This window comes from Bos indicus, chromosome 24 (genome assembly GCF_029378745.1).
Source record: "Bos indicus isolate NIAB-ARS_2022 breed Sahiwal x Tharparkar chromosome 24, NIAB-ARS_B.indTharparkar_mat_pri_1.0, whole genome shotgun sequence".
In the NCBI taxonomy this organism is placed as follows: domain Eukaryota; kingdom Metazoa; phylum Chordata; class Mammalia; order Artiodactyla; family Bovidae; genus Bos; species Bos indicus.
The window spans coordinates 35064158-35087715 of record NC_091783.1 but is presented as its reverse complement, the minus strand read 5'-3'; the positions used below and the strand labels follow the sequence as shown (position 1 = coordinate 35087715).

Genomic DNA, 23558 nt, shown 5'->3' with positions numbered 1-23558 from the left:
TATTCACTGCAGTTATCCTTTAGATGAACAGAAAAGAAGCACCCTTTTAATATAGAAACAAAGAAATCATAGCATATTCACAGGACAAAGATGTCAAAGAAATTAGGACACTGTCCAACCACATAGGAAATAATCCTATTAAGGTTAAAAAAAAAAAAAAACATATTAGGGCTTCCATGGTGGCTGTGTTAAAAAATTCGCCTGCCAATGTAGGAGACATGGTTTTGATCTCTGGTCTAGGAAGATCCCACATGCCATGGAACAACTAATCCCAGGCACTACAACTCTTGAGACTGTGCTCTAGAGCCTGGAGCCGCAACTTCTGAGCCCACGTGCCGCAGCTACTGAAGCCCGTGTGCCCTACAGCCTGTGCTCTGCAGCAAGAGAAGCCACTGCAGTGAGAAGCCCACCCACCGCAACTAGAGAGTAGCCCCCGCTTACCGCAACTGGAGAAAAGCCCATGCAGCACATCCATCCAGCACAGCCAAACACAAATACATAAATAAAATTACTGTTTTAAAAATATTAAACTCTATAGGTATTTTTGTTATATCATGGAAAAATTACTGGAGTATATCCAATTAATTGACAAACAACGTTATGATAGTTTCAGATGCGCAGCAAAAGAACTCAGCCACACATGTACATTTATCCCTTCTCTCCTAAACCCTGCTCCCATCCAGGCTGGCACATAACATTGAATAGAGTTCCATGTGCTATACAATAGGTCCTGTCGGTTATCCATTTTAAATATAAGAGTGTGTGTATCACCTTCCCAAACTCCCTAACTGTCCCTTCCCTTTGGTAACCATAAGTTCATTTTCTAAGTTTGTGAGTCTCTTTCTGTTTTGTAGGTAAGTTAATTTGTATCATTTCCTTTTAGATTCCACATATAAGGGATGTCATATGGTATTTCAAGAAGTGATATTTTAACATGTTTGTTTCTATTTCTGAGTTTTCCTTTATGTTACATTTTTAATAATTCAGTTCAGTTCAGTTCAGTTGCTCAGTCATGTCTGACTCTTTGCGACCCCATGAACTGCAGCACGCCAGGCCTCCCTGTCCATCACCAACTCCCAGAGTTCACTCAAACCCACGTCCATTGAGTCAGCGATGCCATCCAGCCATCTCATCCTCTGTCGTCCTCTTCACCTCCTGCCCCCAAATCCCTCTCAGCATCAGTCTTTTCCAATGAGTCAACTCTTCGTATGAGGTGGCCAAAGTAACTGGAGTTTCAGCTTTAGCATCATTCCTTCCAAAGAACACTCAGGACTGATCTCCTTTAGGATGGACTGGTTGGATCTCCTTGCAGTCCCAGGGACTCTCAAGAGTCTTCCCCAATACCACAGTTCAAAAGCATCAATTCTTCGGCGCTCAGCTTTCTTCACAGTCCAACTCTCACATCCATACATGACCACTGGAAAAACCATAGCTTTGACTAGATGGAACTTTATTGACAAAGTAATGTCTCTGCTTTTGAATATGCTATCTAGGTTGGTCATAACTTTTCTTCCAAGGAGTAAGAATCTTTTAATTTCATGGCTGCAGTCACCTTCTGCAGTGATTTTGGAGCCCCCAAAAATAAAGTCTGACAATGTTTCCACTGTTTCCCCATCTATTTCCCATGAAGTGATGGGACCAGATGCCATGATCTTCGTTTTCTCAATGTTGAGCTTTAAGCCAACTTTTTCACTCTCCTCTTTTCATAATTAAGCACTAAAAATTCTCAGGATGAAGTCGAATGTACAGGTCAGTAGAAAGATCTGGTTTTCACTGATCTTTCTTCAGCATTCTGTGTAGGGATAAGGACCAGAACCTAACACATGTGCATCTAAGTTACAGTTAGTTAGAAGGTAACAAAACCAGAATTTGAACTTTCTCTGCTCACTATTGACAATTTTATTAGGCAGTTGCTGGGTTATACAAAGATGATATTACCTCTAATTCTGTATAATATTCATAAATTACCTCAAATTTCAAGAACAGAGTAAAAGGCAAGAGGAATGGGAAGATAAGAGGGGAGGACTAAGGTTGAAAATCCATGAAGAAAAGAAACAAAATTGGGTAATTTGTAGTGATGTGGATGAACCTAGGGTCTATCATGCCCAGTGAAGTAAGTCAGAAAGAGAAAAACAAATACCATATACTAACGCATATATACGGCATCTAGGAAAATGATACTAATGACCCTGTTTGCAGGGCAGGATAGAGACGCAGATGTAGAGAGCACTTGTGGACACAGGGAAGGAGAGGCTGGGATGAACTGAGAGAGTAGCATTGACGTATATACACTACCGTGTGTGACATAGACAGCCAGTGGGAACTGCCGTATAGCACAGGGGGCACCGCTTGGCGCCTGTGACGACCTAGAGGGGTGGGGTGGGGAGGGCCGAGGGAGGCTCAAGAAGGAGCGGATATGTGTATATTGTAGCTAATTCACTTGGTCATACTGCAGAATCTACACATTGTAAAGTGATTATACTCCAATTAAAAAAAGCATCCCCCCCCAAAAAAAAACCATAAAGATCAATTCTATATCCACTTTTGGCCAAAATGCATAAAAAGGGACTAAGTTTATCATACCACCTGAAACAACCAGGAAAAAGGAGACAAAACTACATGAAAAACAGTTGTTAGGACACTGTCCTTCAGGCAACAAACGACATTGATTCTGAGCAATAGGAAGCAAATAATGTGAGTCTTAGCATTGTCCCCACTTACCTGCTAGTTTCCAGTCTGTGATCCAGAGAGGGGGAACTGTGGTGGAGCCCAATAGGTCCCCTAAATTGAGTAGAAGGAACCAAAGCAGGTAAAGTTCATTGGGCCAAGTACCAGAAGACAGAGAGCCGCACAGAGAGATCCCCAGCACTGTGTAAAAACTTCCCTGAAATGTTCAATGTAGGGTCAGCTGATGCATGCACATCTGGAAACTACTCAAGGCTGTATAGTCAAAGCTATGGTTTCTCCAGTAGTCATGTATGAATGTAAGAGTTGGACCATAAAGCGAAGAATTGATGCTTTTGAACTGTGGTGCTGGAGAAGACTCTTGAGAGTCCCTTGGACTGCAAGGAGATCCAACCAGTCAATCCTAAAGGAAATCAGTCCTGAATATTCATTGGAAGGACTGATGCTGAAGCTGAAGCTCCAATACTTCGGCTACCTGATGCAAAGAGCCGACTCATTGGAAAAGACCCTGATGCTTGGAAAAATTGAAAGCAGGAGGAGAAGGGAATGACAGAGGACGAGATGGTTGCATGGCATCACCGACTCAATGGACATGAGTTTGAACAAACTCTGGGAAATGGTGAAGAACAGGGAAGCCTTACAATACTGCAGTGGGCTGCCATTTTCTCCTCCAGAGGATCTTCCCAACCTAGGGATGGAACCAGAACCTTCTGCATTGGCAGGCGAAATTCTTTACCTCTGAGCCACCTGGGAAGCCCGTTGAAAGAGGCAGAGAAACACGATTAATATTGAGGAGAGTCTTTAATCAATCAAAACCAACCCGGAACAGACAGAGGTGTCAGAATTAGCAGAAAAGGACGTCAAAACACTTATTAAACATATCTCATATGTTCAAGAAGCCAAGTAGACATTGAAGATATTAAAAAGCGCCAAAGTGGAATGCTTCGCAAATTTGTGTGTCATCCTTGAGAGGGGCCATTCTAATCTTCTCAGTATTATTCCAGCTTTAGTATATGTGCTGCTGACATGAGCAAAGGATTGTGTTTTAATTAAATGCTAGTCCCATTAAGTCAGAAGTAAAATATGACTGACATAAATAAATGATGCAGCCTCAGCGTGCATTAGTGGAAATATTGTGTCTTATTAAAAGAATATTATTCTAATTGCCAGTGTGAATGTGAAAATAGGTTCAGAGTACTACACTCAGGAAAGAAGCAAATTATGTAGTCTATGTTTAAATATTTATTTGGCTGCACCAAGTCTTAGTTGCAGTGATATGTGGGATCTAGTTCCCTGATCAAGGATTGAACCTGGGCCCCCTGCACTGGGACTTCAGAATCTTAGTGACTGGACCACCAGGGAAGTCTGTACGGTCTAAGTTTAATACAGGTACCAAGGGCTAAAAGAGGGCTTGTAAAGATTTAAAGTCTCGAGCATCTGGAAGCCCCTTAATAAGATTGAGCAAGACAAGTATTTGTTGAATATCTGCTGTGTTCTTAGTTCAGTTCAGTCGCTCAGTTGTGTCCGACTCTTTGCGACCCCATGAATTGAAGCACGCCAGGGCTCCCTGTCCATCACCAACTCCCAGAGTTCACCCAAACTCATGTCCATCGAGTCAGTGATGCCATCCAGCCGTCTCATCCTCTGTCGTCCCCTCTCCTCCTGCCCTCAATCCCTCCCAGCATCAGAGTCTTTTCCAATGAGTCAACTCTTTGCACGAGGTGGCCAAAGTATTGGAGTTTCAGCTTTAGCATCAGTCCTTCCAATGAACACCCAGGACTGATCTCCTTTAGGATGGACTGGTTGGATCTCCTTGCAGTCCAAGGGACTCTCAAGAGTCTTCTCCAACACCACAGTTCAAAAGCATCAATTCTTCGGCGCTCAGCTTTCTTCACAGTCCAACTCTCACAGCCCTACATGAACACTGGAAACTTGCTAAACATGTTAATTGCTACAGTGAAGCAGGTTTTAGAATCATTTTGCCAATCACAAAACAGAATCTCAGAAAAGGTTAATATTTGGCAAAAAAAAAAAAAAGAGTAATTGACAAAATCAGAATCCAAAGTCTTTCTACTTGCTACTTAAATGACTCCCTTTAAAAAACAATTTTTCCCCCAGTGATCTTGGGCTAACAGATTGAGCTATTGCATAAAGAGGATAAGGAAGTTGTTGTGGCTTTTTTGTCACTCTATTTCTTTAGCCATGATGTGGCAGACCTTGTGCCAGAAGCTGGGAATGCCATCAAGGAGCTCATGACCTGAAAGGAGAAACAGGAAATTATAAAATCCTACCACATAGAGAGCAGAGCTGTGACTTGATCAAGGAATTTTCCAAGTTTTCAAATGCTCCCATGTTTACAAGTTCACTGGTAAAGATAAGTGGGTCTTGGTGACAATTGGGCCAGGTAATCAGCTGTTTACTCAATGTCTAAGCACAGTTTCTGCACAACGGCCTACAGTTCATCTTCACCTCTGAGCAAGATCACAAAGGCTATTGCATTTTGGACATTGGGGCTGCTCCCAGTTGATCAAAAGCACTGTTAAACACTGAATATCCCAACACCTGATAAGTTCAAGAATACAAGCATGGGCAAGATGGTAAAGAGTAGGGAATAACATAAAAGGATTCATGTTCACTCTGACCTTATCTAGTGCCTAACTGCTTTCTGACTATATGCCCACAACATGTGGCTTTTGTGACTGGCCTCTTTCACTTGACATCATGTTTTCAAGATGCATCCACATTATAGTGTATATCAGTATTTCATTTCTTTTTGCTGCTGAATAACATCCCATTTTATGGATATACCACATTTCATTTATCAATTTATGAGTTGATGGACATTTAGGTTTTTCTACTTTGGGGCTGTTGTAAATAATGCTACTATGAACATTTGTATACAGATTTTTGCACAGGCATATGTTTTTACTTGGCTATCATTTTATACCTAGGAGTGGAATTGCTGAGTCATAGCTCTGTGTATACCCATCTGAGCAACTATTTTCTTTTTTAAATGTATATATTTTTATTTATTTGTCTGCATCGGGTCTTAGTTGTGGCATACAGGATCTTTAGTTGCAGTGTGTGAACTCTTAGTTGCAGCATGTGGGATCTAACTCCCTGACCAGGGATCGAACACAGGTCCCCTGCCCGTGGGAGCATGGAGGCTTAGCCACTGGACCACCAGGGAAGTCCCTGAGGAACTATTTTCCAAAGTGGCTGTACCATATTACATTCCTCCCAGCAACGTGTGAAGGTTCCAGTTTCTCCATATCCTTGTCAATACTTAACACTGTTTTGCTGTGTTGTGTTTTACTTTGTTTTAGCCATCCTACTGTATGTTGGGAGTATGGTTTTGACTTGTGTTTTTCCAATGACTAATCATATTGAGAATGTTTTCATGTGCTAATTGGCTACCTGTGTATCTTCTTTTGGAGAAAGGTCTATTCCAAACAACTTGCCCATTTTTTACTTGGGTTATTTGTCTCTCTATTATTGAATTGTAAGAGTTCTTTATACATTCTAGATACAAGTCCTTTACCATATATGAGTTGCAAATATTTCCCCTGAGTTGTCTCTTGGTTCTCTTGGTGGTGTCTCTCAATGGTCTCTCCATGGTGTCTCTTGAAGCGCAACATTATTGTATCCTGATGGAGTCCAGTTCATCTATTTTTTCTTTTGTTGCTTGCACTTTTGGTGTCACATTTAAAAATGACTGCCTCAGCCAAGACCATGAAGATTTACTCCTGTGTTTTCTTCTAAGAGTGTTATAGTTTTAGCTCTTATCTTACATTTAGATCTATAATCCATTTCTGGTTAATTTCTATATATGGTGTAAGGAAGAGCTTTTATTAGTCAGTTTCTTTATTCTTGTGCATATTTCTGTACATTCATTTTGTACCTGATGGTCTGTGCTTATCTGAATTCACTGACTTGAAAAAATTACCACCACTTAAAATTTATTAACCAGATTTCACCTGTATGCTTACCTGGACTGTTAGAAATATGCTAAAATTCTAAGTGTAAACTAGGAAGCAACAAATCTTGCACCAAACAATATATTTGTGGCCTGAAACATAATGACCAACCTGTGTAGTGGCATGGGATAGTTACCTGGGACTCCTGTCCTGTACGGTCCTCTGTTAATACCTGAAAAACTTGAGCTGTCTTCAGTTTTCTGAGACTTTATAATGTTGTGTGTGCAGTTGCTGGCTTCTATTCTTCCTGTAGGCATTAAAATCACTCCATGGTGTACGTTAGACCTGCAGAGAGGAATATGAACTCTCCTGAGCCAGTAGGGGACCATTTCAGTCTTTTGAGTTCTTCTGCACTGGTTAGATGTATCGGGAATCACATTGTGGTATGAGCATTAATGTTTTAGATAATTTCTAATGTAGCATCATCAGAGTCCTGCTCTTCAGAACACGTTGTGTTTTAAACTCTCAGAGTTTTCGTAGTTCCTTTGACGGATTCCTGTGTTACCTGATACACTGTTCTGCTGGTGTAGTCAGGGGCTTCACACTCCCACTTAGTTGCTCAGTTGGGTCCAGCTCTTTGTGACCCTGTGGACTATAGTTCACCAGGCTCCTCTGTCCATGGGATTTTCCAGGCAAGGATACTGGAGTGGGTTGACATTTCCTCCTCCAGGAGATCTTCCCGACCCAGGGATCAAACCCACGCCTCCTGTGTCTACTGCATTGCAGGTCCCTCGTGGCTCAGATGGTAAAGAATCTGCCTGCCAAGCAAAAGACTTGGGTTTGATCTCTGGATCAGGAAGATCTCTTGGAGAAGGGAATGGCAACCCATTCTAGTATTCTTGCCTGGAGAATTCCATAGACAGAGGAGCCTGGCTGGCTACAGTGCATGGGGTCACAAAGAGTCGGACACGACTAAGCGAATACATGACTCAGCGAATAACACTTTCACTTTTTTTTTCTTTACCCGCTGAGCTACTGGGGAAGCCTATAGAGTCAGGAACTTGGGGTCTGTTATATTCATTTCAGAAAACTCTAGTTGGCTGGAGTCTCTATCTCTCACATAGCCTGCCTCTGAAATGGCATTTGATTTTTCTGTGCTGAATTATTTTGTGAATCCAATTAGGGATTTTTTTTGGATGTCCCTGGTATTACATAGGTAGAAATTCTAGTTTATTTCCAAATATTAACACACGTTTTCTTCAAAGGCAAGTTGTGTTTTCAACATTACAATGACTTAGCTTGCATAATACTTTTCAAATGATAAACTTATCTGGATAGAGATAAATATATCTCATAAAAATATGACTTTGAAGGAAACTGTAGAGACAGTTTTAGTATGGCACATGATCATATCTTCAATGTCATGTCATATGACTTTGACCAAGTTAAATGGCTACCACCATCTGAAGTAATAGTAACAGCCTCATTGAGTTCATATAGGAATTAGGTGAACTGATAGATTTAAAGTGCTTAGACTATGACCCAGCACATTGTACCTGTTAGTGTTTGTTAAATACATAAAAAGAAAATAAAACTGATGTACAGCGAAATGGACTTTCTTAAAATAGATCAAGGGGGAAACTGTAATTCTACAGTCTACTCTCTCTCGGCTCACTCTTGTTGAATTGACTTCCTTCCTGCATATATAACTAGTTTCTAATTTGAACAACCTCTTTCATTTTAAAGATTCACCGGTTCTCAGTCCAGCTAATTCTGCAATCAATTTAAGTGGCGCTCAGGACCTGACCCGGAATAAGAATGTTGTGAAGCCACTGGCTTTGTCTTTGCAGGTTGTAGGGAAGACTTTTGCCGCAGGTGATGTTTTCCTCACTTATATTTCTTTGGTGAATACATAGTCTACAAAAGACTTGTGAGAAGTTTAATTAGCAATTTGGTAGAAGAAAACAGAAGATCCTTCTTTGCCAGCTGAAGGCAAAAGTGGGGCTGTCTACAATAAGACATTATTATACAAAGCTTTGCATTTTCTCTGTTAGATCCAAAAGAGTCAGTGGACATTTGGCACACAGGGGAGACAAAACAGATTGATTCTGTTCAATATACATTTCTTGGGTGCCTGCTACGATGAGGAACTGGGGATACCAAGATAAATAATGCTCAATCCCTGACCTCTAATATGCTTGTAACCTTGTAGAGGAGATTGACCTGTGAGATGTTTTCAGTATACTGCAATAAATACAGGGCTTCCTGGGTGGTGCTTGTGGTAAAGAACCCACTTGTAATGTAGAAGACGTAATGAGACATGGATTTGATCCCTAGTTGGGAAGACCCCCTGAAGAAGGGCCTGGCAACCCACTCCAGTATTCTTGCCTGGAGAATCCCATGGCCAGAGGAGCCTGGTGGGCTACAGTCCCTGGGGTCACAGTAAATACATAATGTCCTAAGGGGAGCACCTCCTAGAGGAGGGGTGTTTAGCACAGCCTTTTAGGGAGAAATTAAGAATGAGTTCTTAAAGGAGTGCAGTCTTGAGCTATGAGGAGATGTTCACTGTATAGCAGAGTAGGGGAAAGACATTTCATATTTAGGGGGAAGCAGGAGCAAAGCTTGAAAGGAAAAGGAGAGAAGCAGTATGACATTACATGTGCAGGAACCTCTGGCAGGTTGGACTTGTTAGAAACATACAATATAAAACTGAGGGAATAGCAGGAAGTAAGCACGATCCCCACAAGGGAAGTTTCCCTTGTGGCCCAGACGGTAGAGTCTGCCTGCACTGTGGGAGACCCGGGTTCAATCCCTGGGTTGGGAAGATCCCCTGGAAAAGGAAATGGCAACTCACTCCAGTATTCTTGCCTGGAAAATCCCATGGATGGAGGAGCCTGGCAGGCTACAGTCCACAGGGTCACAAAGAGTTGGATGTGACTGAGCAATTTCACTTTCAGACAAGGGAAAGATCATAGGAGCTCGGACTCAGAAGCATGAATTTTACTCTATAACTTATGGCACAGGGGAGTGACATAGTCTTCTTTTAATTTGACTAGATCGTTTGGGCAGCAAAAAGAGATGACAGTACAAGTTGCAGGTCTTTCAGTAGTCTGGGTGAGAAATGATGAGGTCTTTTACCAGGGTGAAAATCAGGTAGGGCAGGAGGAGATAGATTGGAGAACTACTCAGGATGTGAAATGAGCAGACTCGACTGATTAATGGGAGCGTCAAGTGGAAGAAGGGGTCTCGGTTGATGTCCATCTTTCTGGGCTAATGGTTGGTTCTGTTACTTGACATTGGGAATACAGCAGGGGTAGCAGTCTCCCCAGGAGATGATGAGTTCAATTTAGGACATATTGAGTTTGAAATAACGATGAGGCATCCAAATGGAACCACTCAACAGTCATTTAATTTGTCATAGAGAGAAAGCAGGACTAATGGTGTAAAGCTGATCCACCAGCATGCCACGGTAAATGATATCAATCAAAGAGAAATGTAGAGTAAGGCAAGCTGTGAACTAAAGGTAGAACCCTAGAAAATGGCAGTGTTTAACAAAAAGAAATGGTCAGAGAAGTAGAAGAAAAATGAGAAAGGGAACCTATTATTGTTGGCAACTTTCCAACAGTTAGGCGTCATAATTTATCCAGGCCACTTTTGTTCTTACTTGGGTTCAACAGTTCTTACAGAATCTGTCTTCTGGTTAGATTATAGACTGGAACAAACTGAATCCAAGTTTTTACAGCTAAAGGAATAGTGAGTGAAATTATGGATCTTGGTGGTAACCATCATGGTTGCTAAAACTATAGCATGAAAGGCTAATATACAACTTATAACTTGAGGATTAGGCTAACAACTCTTAAGCCCACTGATGAATCTGAGCATCACAAGAAGCGAACAAACTCGCTATTATGTGCCTCTCTTAATGGAAGTATACAAGACTTAGGAGGTATTCTTGTCAGAAAAAAAAGAAAAATCAAATGAATCTGAGCAAGCATCTATATCTGATGATTAGTTTAGGAATTAGAGGAGATATCAAATTACACCATGGATATCCAGTCAGCAAAATACAGAAAATGAGAAATTCTGCTATATTTTCAGCAAACTAATTGCAAGAAAGAAAAAAAAAAAGGTGGGGGGGAGTGGGAGGAATTGGGAGATTGGGACTGACATATATGCACTATTGATACTGTGTATAAAATAGATAACTAATGAGAAACTACTGTATAGCACAGGGAGCTCTTCTCAGTGCTCTCAGTGCTCTGTGTTGACCTAAATGGGAAGGCAATCCAAAACAGAGAGGATATATGTATTCATATGGCCGATTCACTTTGCTGAACAGTAGAAACTAGCACAACATTGTAAAGCAATTATACTCTAATAAAAATTAATGTAAAAAAGTCTTGAAGGAAAAGCAAAAAAATGAAAAAGGAAAATCTTATAGATTAAAAGAGGTTTAAGGGACAGAGCAACTAAATTCCGGAGAAGGCAATGGCACCCCACTCCAGTATTCTTGCCTGGAAAATCCCGTGGATGGAGGAGCCTGGTGGGCCACAGTCCATGGGGTCACGAAGAGTCAGACACGACTGAGTGACTTCACTTTCACTTTTCACTTTTCACGCATTGGAGAAGGAAATGGCAACCCACTCCAGTGTTCTTGCCTGGAGAATCCCAGGGACAGGGAAGCCTGGTGGGCTGCTGTCTATGGGGTCGCACAGAGTTGGACACGACTGAAGCAACTTAGCAGCAGCAGCAACTAAATTCAATGTGTGGATATTTTTAGAACCCCAGTTTGAATAAGAAATGTAAAAAGCCATTTCTGAGATGACTGGGGGAAATTCAAATACTGATGGGGTATTTAATATTAAGAAATTATTGATTATTGTTGATTTTAAGTATAAAGCAATATCACAGTTATGTTTTTTTAAGAGTCCTTTTAGAAACACATACACAAGTATTTATGGATGAAGTGATATGATAAATGAGTTTGCTTCAGAATAATCCAGAGCCCATATGTGCATATGTAGGGTGGGGGAGAAGAGATAGGGGGTATAAATAAAACAGGATTGGGCATACCTTGATAAATGTTGAAGCTGGGTGGTGGGTACCCAGTTCATATACTATTCTCTCTATATATGTTTGAAAATTTCCATGATAAAGGTCTTTTTTAAAGTTTTCTTTCCACCCACCATCTCCAAAGACATCACTGAAAATGATTCTAAAAGATCTCTTGGGGGAACTTCTCTGGCGGTTCAATGGTTAAGACTCTGCACTTCTACTGTAGGGGCATGGGTTCCATCCCTGGTTAAGGAACTAAGACCCCACATGCCCCACAGCCAAAAAACTAAATAAATAAAAAAGATGATTTAGGGTCCTAGAAAATTATTTGGGGTGATAGTTCATGTTACTGAAGGTACTCCTCTGATGGTTGTAGTTGGCTTTGCACAGCTGAGCTGTCCTGTCAGTGGGATGTCTTTGAATCCTAGGGTGCGTGGTTTGTTGTACGGTTGCAGCGTCACAGAAAGCAGTGTCCTGCCCAGACTCTGTTCTGAGTGGCTCCTCTTTTGTACCACAGATGCTGCTAACGGAAACAGTAGCCATGGAGGAAAGAGCAGTGCGTCTAGCTCCACGCCAGCCCGCCCAGGGAATTATTCATTGTCACCAAGACCTAGCTTTGCCTCGGGAGACCAAGGTACCATACCCATCTTAGAGTTTTGAAATAATGCAACTCAGTTATGGAAGAAGTGCTCCAAAGAGTTTGGAATGATCAACTGTCTGGCAGGGTATTCCCAGTTTTTCCTTAGCTTCTCGTGCAATATTTTGAAAGTTTATGATTGGTATGAACAATTACAATTGTGTGTCTACTGCCCATTCTACAAGGATGGGCCTACCAAGGAAATAACACTGAAGCAAATATATAAGATGTATCTTTAAAAGTCATGGGCTTTGATGACCAAATTACAGGGTTCAAAGTTCATCTCTGCTATGTGACCCTGGGTAAATGTGAGCCTTTCCTTCACTCTCTATGAAATGGGTGTTAACAGTGTAGTTGTCCTGCAACTTCATGGAGTTGTTGATAGAATCAGATGAAATAATTTGGGTAAAACTGTCCATCATGAAACAGCCTGCAGTTGTAGATGGTATTGTAAGTATGTGACTTTTTCTAATTTTATCCTTACCTCTAGAAAAATGACTTCGACTTTCTGAGTATAATCATAGTAAAGGTCCTGTGTTACTTTGACTTCTTTCCTTACTTCCATCACTAAGGACGAGCCTCATCTTTCTTTTTGCATTCAGCTACCATGTTCATTTCTGGGCCACCAAAGAAGCGACACCGAGGATGGTATCCTGGGTCACCCATCCCCCAACCTGGTTTAGTTGTTCCTATTCCTACAGTTCGCCCTCTTTCAAGAACAGGTAAGATTTCAACAGAAGATGGGTTTTAAGTTTCCTTAAATTAGCAGAGGTATCTCCTAATCTTGTCCTTTCCATGAACCCTTGAAGATACATTTCCTTTACCAACAATTGCGTCCAGCATTCTAGCAGCTGATGTTTTGTCCCCATCGTATCTGCCATCCGAACAAGCACATGAGCCATCATGAGAGATCTTGAGTCACCATCTGGCTTTGTTGTATCCCACAGTATCCATAAGCCATTCTTTACAGAGGGCATGATGCTACCAGCCCACCATCCCAGAGCATGACTGGACTTGCACTGCGAATAGTGGTGTTAGATGTCTTCTCCTGTGATCTGGTTCCTTACATGACCTGTACTTACTATTTCTGAATTGAATGGTTCAGTCTGTGACTAGAATCCTGAAATCCAACTGATTCTTTCTCCCTTATAATACCCAACTGTGGCCATTTGATGCCTACAGTTAAAATGTTCAAATGCCCATCTACCTTGCTATATAAAACGCAGACAAATGTAAACATACCAATTCTAGGACATAAGGTTATTTAAAAATTTGTTTGTTTAAAAAGTAATTCTAAAGACTATGTAGAAATGATACCTACAAAAAGAATTGTGCCAACATGGTACTGTGATTGCCTCTAGGTATACTGACTAATGATGACTTTATCCCTATTCTCATTTTTCTATACTTTTCACATTTTCTGTAATGACTAGATATGCCTTGATAATCTACTGCAGGAAGAGATAAAATTCAAAACAGAATCCAAAATACTGTATATGGGAAAACAACTAAAAGGAAAAACTGCCAAAATGTTAAATAGCAGCTATCTCCAGACGATTTGATAATGGTTGATATGTTTGTTTGTTCCTCTCACTTCTTATTTTATACAGTAAGCATGAATATCTTTAATAAAACAGCCGTTAGACCTATAAAACTTGCATGTTAAAGGTAGTCACACTGTGTTGATTTCAACTGTATTTCATTTAGCCTTCCTATCTAATCCTTCTTGTCAAACAACTTTTTTTTTTCCAGAGTCCCTTTTATCTACCCCAGTTCCACAGACCCCATTAACTGGAATTTTACAACCTCGACCCATTCCTGCAGGGGAAACTGTAATTGTTCCTGAAAATCTGCTGAGTAACTCAGGAGTTAGACCAGTTATCCTGATAGGTAAGAAAAGGAATTCCAAGTTGCCTGTGTCCCCTGGAATCTAGAAGGACTCCTCTATTTCCATGTGTCTTTATTCATGTATTTGTGAATGTATTCATGGATGCCTCTATTAATTCTTTCAGCTTTTATTGGTCAGTTCCTTCAAGCTATACTAAACAAGGGACTAGAAGTTAGGAAGAAGGCAGTCTTTCTGCCCACAAAGAGCACTGTTTAGTGGGGGGAGTCTAGAGTTCACAGCCAAGAACTCCAAGAGCTCAGAGGAGAGGGAGCTTAATTCTGCTTGGAGGGGTCTGAGAAGCCTTCTCAGAAGTCACCTTTGAGCTGGGGAAGTGAAGGGTGGGTGAAAGCAGACAAAGCTGGAGAGGGCTCATTTCAGTCAAAGGGAGCCAGGCTGCAGAGAAAAGGAACAAGCTGAGCTGGTGAAGAGGCCCATCTCAGGAGGACCAAGAGGCCCCAGAGCTGCAGATCTCAACCATGGGGAGTTGTAGGAGGGAGAGCCTTTCTAAGCTCTCGATAAGTGGAGGTGCCTTTCATACCCACATCAAGAGTCCCCTTGTTGCCGGGGGCGGAGCGGAGCGGGCGGGGGAGGTGCGGTGGCTAGCCGAGGCCAGCAGAAGACTGCTGACTTTACCCCTGGTACTAAACAGATAGGGTGTTTAAGCCCAGTGGATCTTTATGGTATGTCTATGTGAGGTGTTATCTGTTTCTTGCAGTTGGCTTGAGCCTACTGACATGGATAGTTTTGCTTTGAGCCCTGTTCTTTATCAGGCTGCTCCCTGAACCTACAGGCACTGGGGGGAAATTCAGTTGTTTAAATTCCATATAGTCAGGAAGTGCTTACTGAGCATTCGAGTTACATGCATGGTGCAGCTAAGCCTTGGAAGGATAAGTAAAACTTATCCTTTGGTGTCTGCCTTTTAGAAAGACTCATGGAGGGACTGTTCTCTCCACCAGACCATCAACACAGTGTGTATTTTCAACACATTTTGTACTATCTACTCCTAAGATGATTTGAGACTTTTATTGACATTCAGGAAGAGAACATAACAACAATAGCTAAGATAGCAAAAAGAGTAAGACCCTCCAAGTATTAATACTTGTGACTGGCAGAATATTGCTGTTGATCTATGAGTTTAGCTTAAACTTTTTAAAAGAAAACCTAAAGAAGTGAAGTAAGCATGTTATAGTAGTCTGTCTATTCTCTGACTTCTTATCTGATCAGGAATTTTATCTGAAAATATTTTATTCCTGCAGGTTTACAAAGGATACAGAGATGTTTTTGCAAACTTTCATCAATCCTCTCTGGCAGAGATATTAATTAGCATGTCCCTATATAATATAATTTGAGTATTTTGTTTCCTGTTCATCTAATTTAATAAAAGGGTAGCGTTTAGAGCGTTGGAGTGAATTCTCTAGGATTGATACATTTGAGTCATTTGTTTGGTAGCCATTCAGAGGTCAGGGAACTTTGGTAGGCATCGTGGATCCTAGTTGAGCAAATATACCTGGTTGGACCTCAGGAGGAAATGTTGAACTGTATTGACCTGCTTCTGTTGGGGCAGGCTATGGCACTTTACCCTATTTCTATGGAAATGTTGGTGACATTGTTGTCAGTCCTCTGCTGGTGAACTGCTACAAGATTCCACAGTTGGAAAACAAGGATTTGGAACAATTAGGGTTGACTGGCAGCCAACTCCTGAGCGTGGAAAACATGATTCTTCTGACAATACAGTATCTCGTACGGCTGGGTAAGCTATTTTCAATAATCATTTGATGGTGACGATTTTTATTCTGTTTTGTAACATACTTTTTTCCTTTCTTACCCACTTTCTCACCTTTATCCACTTCTTCCTTCTCCTTTTTCGCTTCTAACATTCTTTTTCTTCAACCCCACTCGCTATGACTTTTCCTCGTCCTTTCCTCCATTTCTTTCCTATTCATTTCCTTCTCTTTCCTACTTTTTTCTCCTCATTTCTCAGACCTAGCCTCCCTTGCTCCTCGCTTTACTTCTTCAGGTTCTAGCAGAGATAAATTGCTCCACCTAGCGTCCAGTCCCATGTTGGTCTAAGGTCTGCAAAGCAGTTGATGTTGGCAGACTGTCTGAGAGCTTTGCCATGGGTACCTCCCTTGGGAACTCAGGCCAAGCCACCTTTCTGAAAGTGCAGCTCCCATCTGGAATGCAAATGTAGTCATTGCCTTAGACAGTTATTTTCCGATTTTCCACTTGGCCTTTTTATCTTGTTTATCCACTGTCCCTACACGCTTTTTTTTTCTTCTGTAGCTTCATCCCTTTGATGTGGTGAACTCCCTGGAAGGTCTTCTGGGCTTTAGGGTAAAGGGATACGTAGGTCATGAACCCTTCACTTCCTTCCTCTATTTGATATCTCCTCCTGAGCCCCATGGCGGGTGTATGCATGTGCCCGGACAATACTGCAGTGGCTCCACAGCATTTACATTGCAATGTCCTTTATTTTGCAAACCGCAGTGGGCCATCTAATATGCAGCCTAATTATACACTCTTTCCATGACTTCAAACCACTGATTTACTTAGGAAAAATGTTTGAGGTGTAAAATTACACATTAAAAATTTTATCTGTGCTCTTGTGAATTTTTTTTAATGTTTTAAAGTACTTTGGTGCTAAATGATAAAAAGCCACGGGGCTAAACAATGTTACACGCTCACACACACGCACACACAAACTTCACCTTCAGCCTTGGAGCATCAGCTTGCAGCCTTGGCTGTACCTCTTCGTACCCCGAGAGCCCAAAGGCATGCCTTGACATAGGATCTGCCTTGACATGGGCTTTTGAAATTTGGTGAGGCTTCAGATATCTCATGAGCCACTTTCATGATAAATCTGGGACTTGCTAATCATTTTTATTAGCAGGTGGTAAAATTATAAAAAATCTCCTGGGTCTGACATTTGACATCATAATTTCAATTGATACATACTGACTTTCAACCATGTTTCAGGATGAAAAAAGAGCTTCAAGGTGCATTCAGGATCAGTAAGACAAGACCACATGAAGTAATGCTATTATAGCAAACCAAACATATCAGTATAGCATTTTTTTCAATCTCAGCAACAATTTAAGCAAAGTCCAAGTTAATTAAATGAACTACATGGTCTAAACAAAACATCTTCCCTTAAATTACTAAAAGCTCTTTTCTTAAAAAATAGAACACTCTTTATTAGACAAAACTCTTCTCTGCCCTTCAGGATCAATTCAATCCAGAGTTTTACTTGCAACCAATTAATTATGTTTCTCAATGTCCAAAATAAATAGCTGTTTATTTTTCTTCATGTAAATTTTAAACATTGAGACGTCACTTCTCCTCAACGAACTCTTCTGGAGTCCTTTTTTTTTTTTGCCTTCAAAAATTTCAAAGAAGGCAGAAAGAAAATGTTCACATATTGTATAGATTATAAATAGACGTCCAAAAAAATAAATCCAGACTCCTAAGAGGACAGGGCTAATATTCAGATGGCTCAGTTACCTGAATGTAACAGAGAAGAAGAAAAGCAAGATTTTTCAGAAAGAATGGATCCTTCCACTACAGTCATTTAAAAAAAAATAAGTCTCAATTATTTCACAATCTGAAAGTCTTTTGAAGTAGATGATGAAATCAGCGAATCCAGAGTCTTGGAGGACCTTGAGTTGGTTGGACCCTTGTTCTTTCCTATTATGGCAGCTCTAGCTGAAAAGCCTTCAGCCCTGTTGTCTGGGCTGAGTAACTGGAGATCAGTACTTGAAGGGGGAAAAATGACCATAATCAAATGGAGAAAAGGCTCCTGCAATTTAGCTGTAAAGGCTAAAGATGAAGAAATGATGGGAGGTGATTGGAAACAAGGCAATTAAAAAAAAAAAGTCTCTTACTTCATTTAAACTTTAATACTTTTTCCTCCATTTCTCATTCCTAACAGTAATTCGATCAAAACTCTATAGAAGTGAATTTGAAGGCAACCAAGAATGCCATGAACGTGTTTGAGACTTTATTTTCCCAGAATGCCTTTGTGTTTGGGATTAGTGATGCTGCCTGATAGAACATGTTAACTCCGTCGTGGTTTGGTGTGGGTCCTACAACATACCTGTTCACCAGCTTCTTCAGATGGCCTATGAGAAGCTGGTGGCAGGCAGAGCCACATGCTTTTTGCGCTGTGGTTTGTTCTGATGGGAGAAATCTTTAAAAAGACGACCACCTTCCCTTCTCCTCACACAGTCAATACAAGTCTATGCACTTTGAGCTCACTACTAAGTGTGTACTTAATGGCCGCGAACCGTGGTGCTAATTTGGTAAAGTTAAATGAAGACCAGAAACTTTGGTGGCTCCCAGGTGATAAGAAAGGTCTCCCCTAGTAAAGGATTGGGGAAGGCATGGACACATAAAGCCAGTGTAAACATTGCCAATTTTTTGCCCTCTTTCTATATACAGAAGAGAAAAATTTATGAGGACTTCATTCTTTTACTTCCCTCTGGCTCCAGCCAATCCTGGAAAATACTGTTTGTTTGTTTTTTCAAATTAAAATTGGTTTTTTGTTAACTTTTTATTTTGTATTGGGGTATAGCCAATTAACAATGTTGTGATAGTTTCACAGCACAATCAAATGATGGCAGCAAAGGGACTCGGCCATACATATACACGCATCCAAACTCCCCTCCCATCCAGGCTGTCACATAACATTGGGCAGAGTTCCCTGTGCTAGACAGTAGGTGTACTTGTGGTTATCCAAAATTGTTTATTTTTAAAACATATTTAAAAAGAAGAAACCTATAACATTTTATTTAATTTTGATTGTCCTAAACATTACTAAACTTTCACTTTCTTCCTTTCCCAGAGATGATGGGCAGGGTCAGGGAGGCCACTTAAATCCCTGTTAAAGGAAGGAGAGATTTCTGATTCATTCAGGTGCCTCGTTCCCATACAGAAGTCAGGTCCCTCCTCCCTGTATTTTTCTGCAAGGGGCTTTTGACTCTGGATTCCAAGGCAATTGCTTGATCTCAGATCACAGACACCGAGGGGTTCTAGATTCAAAGCTAAGTTCTGCACAGCCAAAGAAGGGGTTTTGGGTAGCAGCAGCGAACGTAGTCCTGCCAGTTTCAACTTAAACTTAAGTGTAAGAATTCATTTATGTCACTTGGATGCCAGACATTGATTGCTTATTTTGTCCTAAAGCCTGGTTGAGTTCCTAAAGAGAAACAAAATCCCCCTAATTCCAGGGTGGACGGATCAACCGTGAAAGCTTAGCCATAACCACAGTCAGAGAGGAGGGCCAAAGGCCATCTTTACCCCAGAACTCTGGGATAAATAACTCCCTGATGAGAACATTCTCTATCTGGGGAAAACGTGAAACTGCCTAAATATAAATTGGGGGTGAAAAATAACTTTCCTTGTGGACAGTATTCTCAAAATTTGGTACAGAGGCTATACATGCAAATGTTTTTCTAAAGTATTTATGAATAAAATGAGAACTGCGTGAAGCCTGAAGCTGATTATACACACTAGTGGGTTAGCTTCTTGCTTCATTAGTCATTAACTATTTCCATAATGCCAAGTTTCATAAGTCAACAAAAACACTACCTTCAGTGTGCTGCAATCTATGGGGTTACAAAGAGTCGAACACAGCATAGTGACTGAACAACAACAACAACAACATTATATAATAATATTTCTGATATTATTTTTAAAATTACCACCCTCAGTGACCATCTCCCAAGGCATACAGTGGAATTGATACTCTCTGAGCACATCTTTTTTTAAAGATAACAGGAGCAGAAGTCTGCATTGTAAAAATATATACTGAGGCAGACAGAGAAGAGAGAAGGTAGTTTCACAATCAAAAATGATAAATAGGTGCAGTATATTTAAGGCCACTACAGAAAAAACAGCTTACTTGCCAGCCGGAATAGACAGCATACTGGTGTATTTGTGTGTGTATCTACGTGTCTCTCTTTTCTAGCTGTGATCTAAAAAAAAAAATTTTAGCTATAATTCTCTTCAATTTAGGTCCTGATCAGATACCTCTCAGGGAAGAATTTGAGCAAATTATGCTGAAAGCTATGCAGGAATTTACTCTGAGAGAGAGAGCCCTGCAGATGGGTGCGCAGTGCACACCAGTGTCACCAGGACAACTCCCCTGGCTGGCTAGATTAATTGCCAGCGTGTCTCAAGACTTGGTTCATGTGATTGTGACCCAGAACTCTTTGGCAGAGGGCATTTCAGAGACTTTGAGGACTCTCAGTGAAATGAGGCATTATCAAAAACTCCCGGATTATGTGGTAACCATTTGTGCTTCGAAAATCAGAGGAAATGAGTTTTGCGTGGTCGTATTAGGTGAGTAATTTTTAAAATCTATTCATTCAATCATCTGTCCACTTGAAAACTACTTGCTGAGTGTCTCAGGAATCCATGCAATTAATCTCTGATCAAGGGCCTCAGCTTGGGTTCTTCCTCCTAATTTTAACTTTTCCTTTGCTCCTCAGATCAGATTTTTTTGTAGCCTGTAGTTTGGCTAGCATCCCTGTCAGCTGGTGGTGGGAGCATTATTTCAAAGCACATCCTGGTAACAGATACCCTTGTCCCATGTCGCTTCTGTCCTTAAAAGGTTTTGGAAATGTTACCACTCTAGCATGTGATAAAGCCACTGCCACAGGTGGCCTAAGCCAGTTCATCGTTATCTGCCAGGAACTTAACTCATATATTCACCTCTTCGCCAGAGAGGGTATTTAATGCTGTAACATTGACCGTAAAGAAAACTTCAGAAAGTTGGTACATTACAAAATGCGTTTTTGTTTCTGGTGCTGATTTTCTATCAGATGCCATCCTGAGTTGCCATTTGGACTAAATTTTGCTTTTCTCCTCTCTGTGAATGGCTCTCACATCTTCCTAACAAAGGGGCCAAGCCTCCTTGATTTGACGAAAACCACCTGCCTATCTCTCTGTGATGTATGTATCTTTCAACAAGCTTCATCAGAAAGTATAACACCTTCATTTTTTCTAATTTTCATTTGTTAAAAAAACAACATAAGTTTACATTTTTTAAGACTGATATTCATAATAGCCATGCAGACAATTTTTTAAAGGTTTTTCACATCCCTCCCTTAGTCTTTAAACACATCCAAGGCATGTTTTCCCAGTTACAAACACATGTGCCTGTGTGCCAGGCTCCTCTGTCCACAGGATTCTCCATGCAAGAATACTGGAGTGGGTTGCCATGCACGTAAGGGATGTTGTTTTTTTCCCTTAATCACCTAACTTTGTATTTGAAACTTCATTTCAAATGAAGTTTTGGAATCATCCTTTCAAATGCTGGGTAGTCACCAGCATTACCTTTGGATGTACCAGACTTTCCTTATCCAAGTCCCTCTAGGCACAGACTCTGGTTGCATTTTCAGTTCTGGCTGTTTTATTATAAATCGTGTCCCGGTGAGCATTTGTCCACTGGCACGTCATGTCTCCCTCTGTTCTGCAGGTCAGCACCAGTCCAGGGCTCTGGCAGAGAGCATGCTCACCACAAGTGAGTTTTTGAAAGAAATTAGTTATGAACTCATCACGGGAAAGGTCAGTTTCCTGGCATCGCATTTCAAAACCACATCGTTAGGTGAGTGGCTGTCGGATTCAGCAACGCTGCTGGGTCCCCAGCTGCATAATTTTCTGGATCTAAATCTTAGCCTGTCCATGACCTGAGAGTGGAGCTTAAGCTTGATGACTTATGTTCCCTCTTTTGGAATGGTTTCTGCTAAGCATTTTGCTCCTGACACAGCAGAGGGGTCTGGGCGCTAGGATGGGAGGCCTCAGCTCAGCCACTGCTTTGTCGTGTGACCTTGGGCAACACTGGGCCTTCCCAGACCTAATTTTCTAATCTGTCAAATGGAGACACAATGATCCCATCCTGCCTGCTCTGGGTATGACAGGGGCCGAGAGAGAATTATCAATAGTATGTGAGAGCCTGCAACCTGTAAGCATGATACAAATAAGTGTAGCTGTGGCTACGGGGATTCTGTTACGGGGGTGACTGAGTGTGAATTCTGATGTGAGAAGTGGGATGGCCGGCAGATCTCGACAGAAACCCAGCCTAGCTGCCTAACGTCTGATACAAACACGTCCTTCCTGGTGACTTCCTTACCTCCGCTTCATTTTGTAACAGGTGACGACCTAGACAAGCTGCTAGACAAAATGCAACAGAGACGAGGAGATAGTGTGGTGACCCCTTTCAACGGAGACCTTAACGAATACGTGTCGCCTCAGGAGGCTGCTGCTATGAGCCCCACGCAGAACCTGGGTAATGTCACCTCAGGCCAAAAGGAGGGAACCCCATCCTCGGGACGGATGTAGAAGCTGACTCGTTCTGAGGGTTCTGAGGTCTTGTCTTTCAGTCATGGACTGTGACAGGCCTTTCCTCATTATCTCCTCGAGAGGTCTGGCTCAAGTGAAAAACGCCTTACCCTGTGCGTGCATGCATGCTCCGTCATGTCCGATTCTTTGTGACCCCATGGACTGTAGCCCACCAGGCTCCTCTGTCCAGGATTTCCCAGGCAAGAATAGTGGAGTGGGTTGCCATTTCCTTCTCCCTTACCCTGTGGCCTGGGTCTGATGCCTTTGTTCTTAGTAAATGTCACCTAGAATTAAGTCAAAGATTTTTTTAAACACTACTTCTCTCTCTTTTGTTCTCCCTCACAACGTTCTGGGGTCCTTGGTGTACCTCCCTTAGTTCCACAGCTGGGCCCACCAGCTCTAGGTGTTCACACAGGGCTTTAGAGAACTGCCTGAAAGAATCTGGACAAAGTCTGGCCTGGGCCCCTGGCTCTCCACTCCCTGCACTTACCTTCCAATATGTAAAACACACATAATCTCAGAGCTTCCCTGATGGTGCTAGTGGTAAAGAACTTGCCTGCCAATGCAGGAGACATAAGAGGTGCAGGTTTGATCCCTGGGTTGGGAAGATTCCCTGGCAACCCACTCCAGTTATTCTTCCCTGGAGAATCCATGGACAAAGGAGCCTGGCGGGCTACGGTCCACAGGGTCAACAAAGCGTCGGACATGAGAAGCGACTTAGCAAGCACACAGTCTCAGGGTTAGTGAGGCCTTCCTGGAAGCTGAGCAGAAACACCGACACCTCATGTGCCCTACAGCGGACTTGCAGTACGCCAAGGGGGACGGTCAGACCAGGGCGAGGAATTGCATCTCTAGCTTGGATTCCGTTAGGTTCAGATTCCTACCCCAAGTTCCTATTTGATAGGGACAGTGTCAAAAAGGACAGAACAAAGAACAGAAGAATGGATATGAAACAGATACATATGAGCAGCTGCTGACAGCTTTTTGGCTTCTATTAATACTTGGTGGGAATGCTTCCTTCAGGCATTAGGATGACCGC

General features: G+C 41.6%; 1 protein-coding gene and 1 non-coding gene across 8 annotated transcripts in view; one reads left to right on the top strand and one right to left on the bottom strand.

Moving 5' to 3' along the window:
- The window catches only part of GREB1L (GREB1 like retinoic acid receptor coactivator), a 245631-nt gene that overhangs the window by 166162 nt on the left and 55911 nt on the right, over window positions 1-23558 (top strand). For 5 of the 7 annotated variants that reach the window (XM_070778848.1, XM_070778845.1, XM_070778847.1 and 2 more), the window contains 8 exons: window positions 8349-8477; window positions 12175-12291; window positions 12897-13016; window positions 14047-14184; window positions 15747-15932; window positions 20192-20518; window positions 21657-21785; window positions 22332-22466. In XM_070778848.1, coding sequence (XP_070634949.1) covers window positions 8349-8477; window positions 12175-12291; window positions 12897-13016; window positions 14047-14184; window positions 15747-15932; window positions 20192-20518; window positions 21657-21785; window positions 22332-22466 — 1281 coding nt within the window. The remainder of the gene's footprint in view (window positions 1-8348; window positions 8478-12174; window positions 12292-12896; window positions 13017-14046; window positions 14185-15746; window positions 15933-20191; window positions 20519-21656; window positions 21786-22331; window positions 22467-23558) is intronic. The other 2 variants (XM_070778850.1, XM_070778849.1) reach the window with 1 other exon arrangement.
- Window positions 3614-3719, bottom strand: LOC139179545 (U6 spliceosomal RNA). The gene has a single exon (XR_011563912.1). It is a non-coding gene; the product is annotated as a U6 spliceosomal RNA (small nuclear RNA).